Source organism: Borostomias antarcticus, assembly GCF_949987555.1.
Source record: "Borostomias antarcticus genome assembly, chromosome: 9".
Lineage (NCBI taxonomy): Eukaryota > Metazoa > Chordata > Actinopteri > Stomiiformes > Stomiidae > Borostomias > Borostomias antarcticus.
In genome coordinates this window covers 4006847-4009346 of record NC_140242.1, presented here as the reverse complement: position 1 = coordinate 4009346, position 2500 = coordinate 4006847, and the positions used below count along the sequence as shown (strand labels likewise).

General features: G+C 49.4%; 1 protein-coding gene across 1 annotated transcript in view; it reads right to left on the bottom strand.

Moving 5' to 3' along the window:
• The window catches only part of srpx (sushi-repeat containing protein X-linked), a gene marked incomplete at both ends in the record, with an annotated part of 28683 nt that overhangs the window by 15776 nt on the left and 10407 nt on the right, over window positions 1-2500 (bottom strand). Inside the window, one exon of the mRNA XM_084443546.1 lies at window positions 1619-1675. Within this exon, the coding sequence (XP_084299672.1) occupies window positions 1619-1675 (57 nt within the window). The remainder of the gene's footprint in view (window positions 1-1618; window positions 1676-2500) is intronic.

Here is a 2500-nt window from a genome sequence, read left to right as displayed (position 1 = left end):
GTAATGATGTGTGGATGGTCAGTAGTGATGTGTGGGTGGTCAGTAGTGATGTGTGGGTGGTCAGTAGTGATGTGTGATATGTGGATGGTCAGTAGTGATGTGTGGATGGTCAGTAGTGATGTGTGATGTGTGGATGGTCAGTAGTGATGTGTGATGTATGGATGGTCAGTAGTGATGTGTGGGTGGTCAGTAGTGATGTGTGATGTGTGGGTGGTCAGTAGTGATGTGTGGATGGTCAGTAGTGATGTGTGGATGGTCAGTAGTGATGTGTGGATGGTCAGTAGTGATGTGTGGGTGGTCAGTAGTGATGTGTGATGTGTGGATGGTCAGTAGTGATGTGTGGGTGGTCAGTAGTGATGTGTGATGTGTGGGTGGTCAGTAGTGATGTGTGGATGGTCAGTAGTGATGTGTGGATGGTCAGTAGTGATGTGTGGGTGGTCAGTAGTGATGTGTGGATGGTCAGTAGTGATGTGTGATGTATGGATGGTCAGTAGTGATGTGTGGATGGTCAGTAGTGATGTGTGGATGGTCAGTAGTGATGTGTGATGTGTGGATGGTCAGTAGTGATGTGTGGGTTGTCAGTAGTGGACACTTGGGCTTTGTCCTCTCTCATTTCTGGGTCTTTGATCGCTATGAGATCTAATCCCCGAATCAATGCCCTGACTCAGACCAGTACGGTCACAGTTCCGGAGGATAAGACCTGTCTGAACCCTTCCTCCCTCTCTCTCTCTCTCTCTCTCCCTCCTTCCTCCCTCTCTCTCTCTCTCTCTCCCTCCTTCCTCCCTCCGCTTGCGTAACCGTTCCTCTGTTCCTGCCAGATCTGAGGGGCCATGAGGTTCGTCTTCCAGGGACACATAATCTGCACTCTTTTACCTGCTGGTTTATGACACACGTTCAGCCCTGTCCACACACACACACACACACACACACACAACCCAGTGTGTGCATTTCAGAACACAGACTCGCCCAGGCTGATCTCCAGCTGGACTGAAGACGAGCATTCATAACGGCTTGCGTGCGCATGTGTGTGTGTGTGTGTGTGTGTGTTTGTGTTCCTATGCGTGTGTCCGTTGGCCATGTCCTCCACTGCCACAGAGTACGAGAAAACAATAGTATGCTTGAGTTTCTCTGAGAGAGAAAAGCCAGGAGTTTGGTTGGAGGAAAGTGGCCTCAGGATCAAATTTGGAACTTACTTTCACATAATTGCATCAGTTTGTAACTCTGACCCTGAAAGGATGCACAGCGCCATCTTGTGTTGAGAAAGTACATTCGCATTAAGGAACCACTTCATCATTTCTGTAAAACACAGTCTGTCCTGAGAGTGCAATCTTCCCTATATTGAAAGCCCATGTGTCACTGAAAAAGAGAGAGTGTGTGTGTGTGTGTGTGTGTGTGTGTGTGTGTGTGTGTGTGTGTCTACACGTGCGTGCGCGCGTGCATGTGTGTGTATACTGTATGTGAGAGTGTGTGTGTGTGTGTACAGTGTATATGTGTGAGTATGTGTGTGAGTGTGCGTGTGTGTGCGTGTATATGTGAGAGTGTGTGTGTGTGCGTATGTGTGTATATGTGTGAGTATGTGTGTTTGAGAGTGTGTGTGTGTGTGTGTCACGGCGGTCACCTCTGTCTGTCCTGTAGTAGGAGTCCTCGTCGTCGGCGTAGGGGTAGTGTCCTGAGCCTGGAACAGAGAGCAGGCGGTGACCAGCAGGGGGCAGCGCTGCGCTCAACAGCATCCAACACGTTAAGCAACGTTCAAAAACAATCAAGCCTTGAAAAGAAAAGGGTTCTGTTCATGCTATCTCTGCCACATGCTTTTTCACAGCAGGTCATTAAATCAAGACCATGGTGGTGGAAAGCATTGCTAAGGCATTCTAAATACTATTTGAATTCCTTGTGTGTCAGGTGGGGGGGGGTTGCGTTTCTGGGAACAGCCCAGAGGTTCAATTGTGCCAGACTAAACATTCACAGACAGATTAGCAACTGTGAGGATTTCAAATAGTATTTTGACCAAAGTCTTTCATCCATAGGGGGACTCCTGGTGGGTCCCCCCCCCAGTCCAGCTGCTTGGACCAAACCCCTCCCTCTAGAAGAGACTCTGGTCCAAAAGCAGCGCTGTCATGGCAACCACACACTGGCTCTGTGTTCAGCAGGAATGGGAAACGGGAGATGGTTTTGAAGCGGGTCGTTTGTTTACATCCAGACGTTCTCCCGTCTGTTTCTCCTGTCCGTTCCTCCTGAGCGCTGCCGTGTGCTCGTCATGGTTTATACTTACTGTACGCTCGGTATACTGTACGTCTCCAGGATACCGTTACCTGTAGCAGCTCCGACACTGTTCACCTCCGGTGACAAACCTACCTGCTCGCCCAACGACACACCTGAGACGCCTAACGACATGACCTCAGCTGTCCAGCAGCGCGTTAAAGCATCTACATCTCTTCATGTAGCAGCTATAGCGAGGACAACTGGACCAGATATTACTCAGGGTCATACAAGTGAACAACCA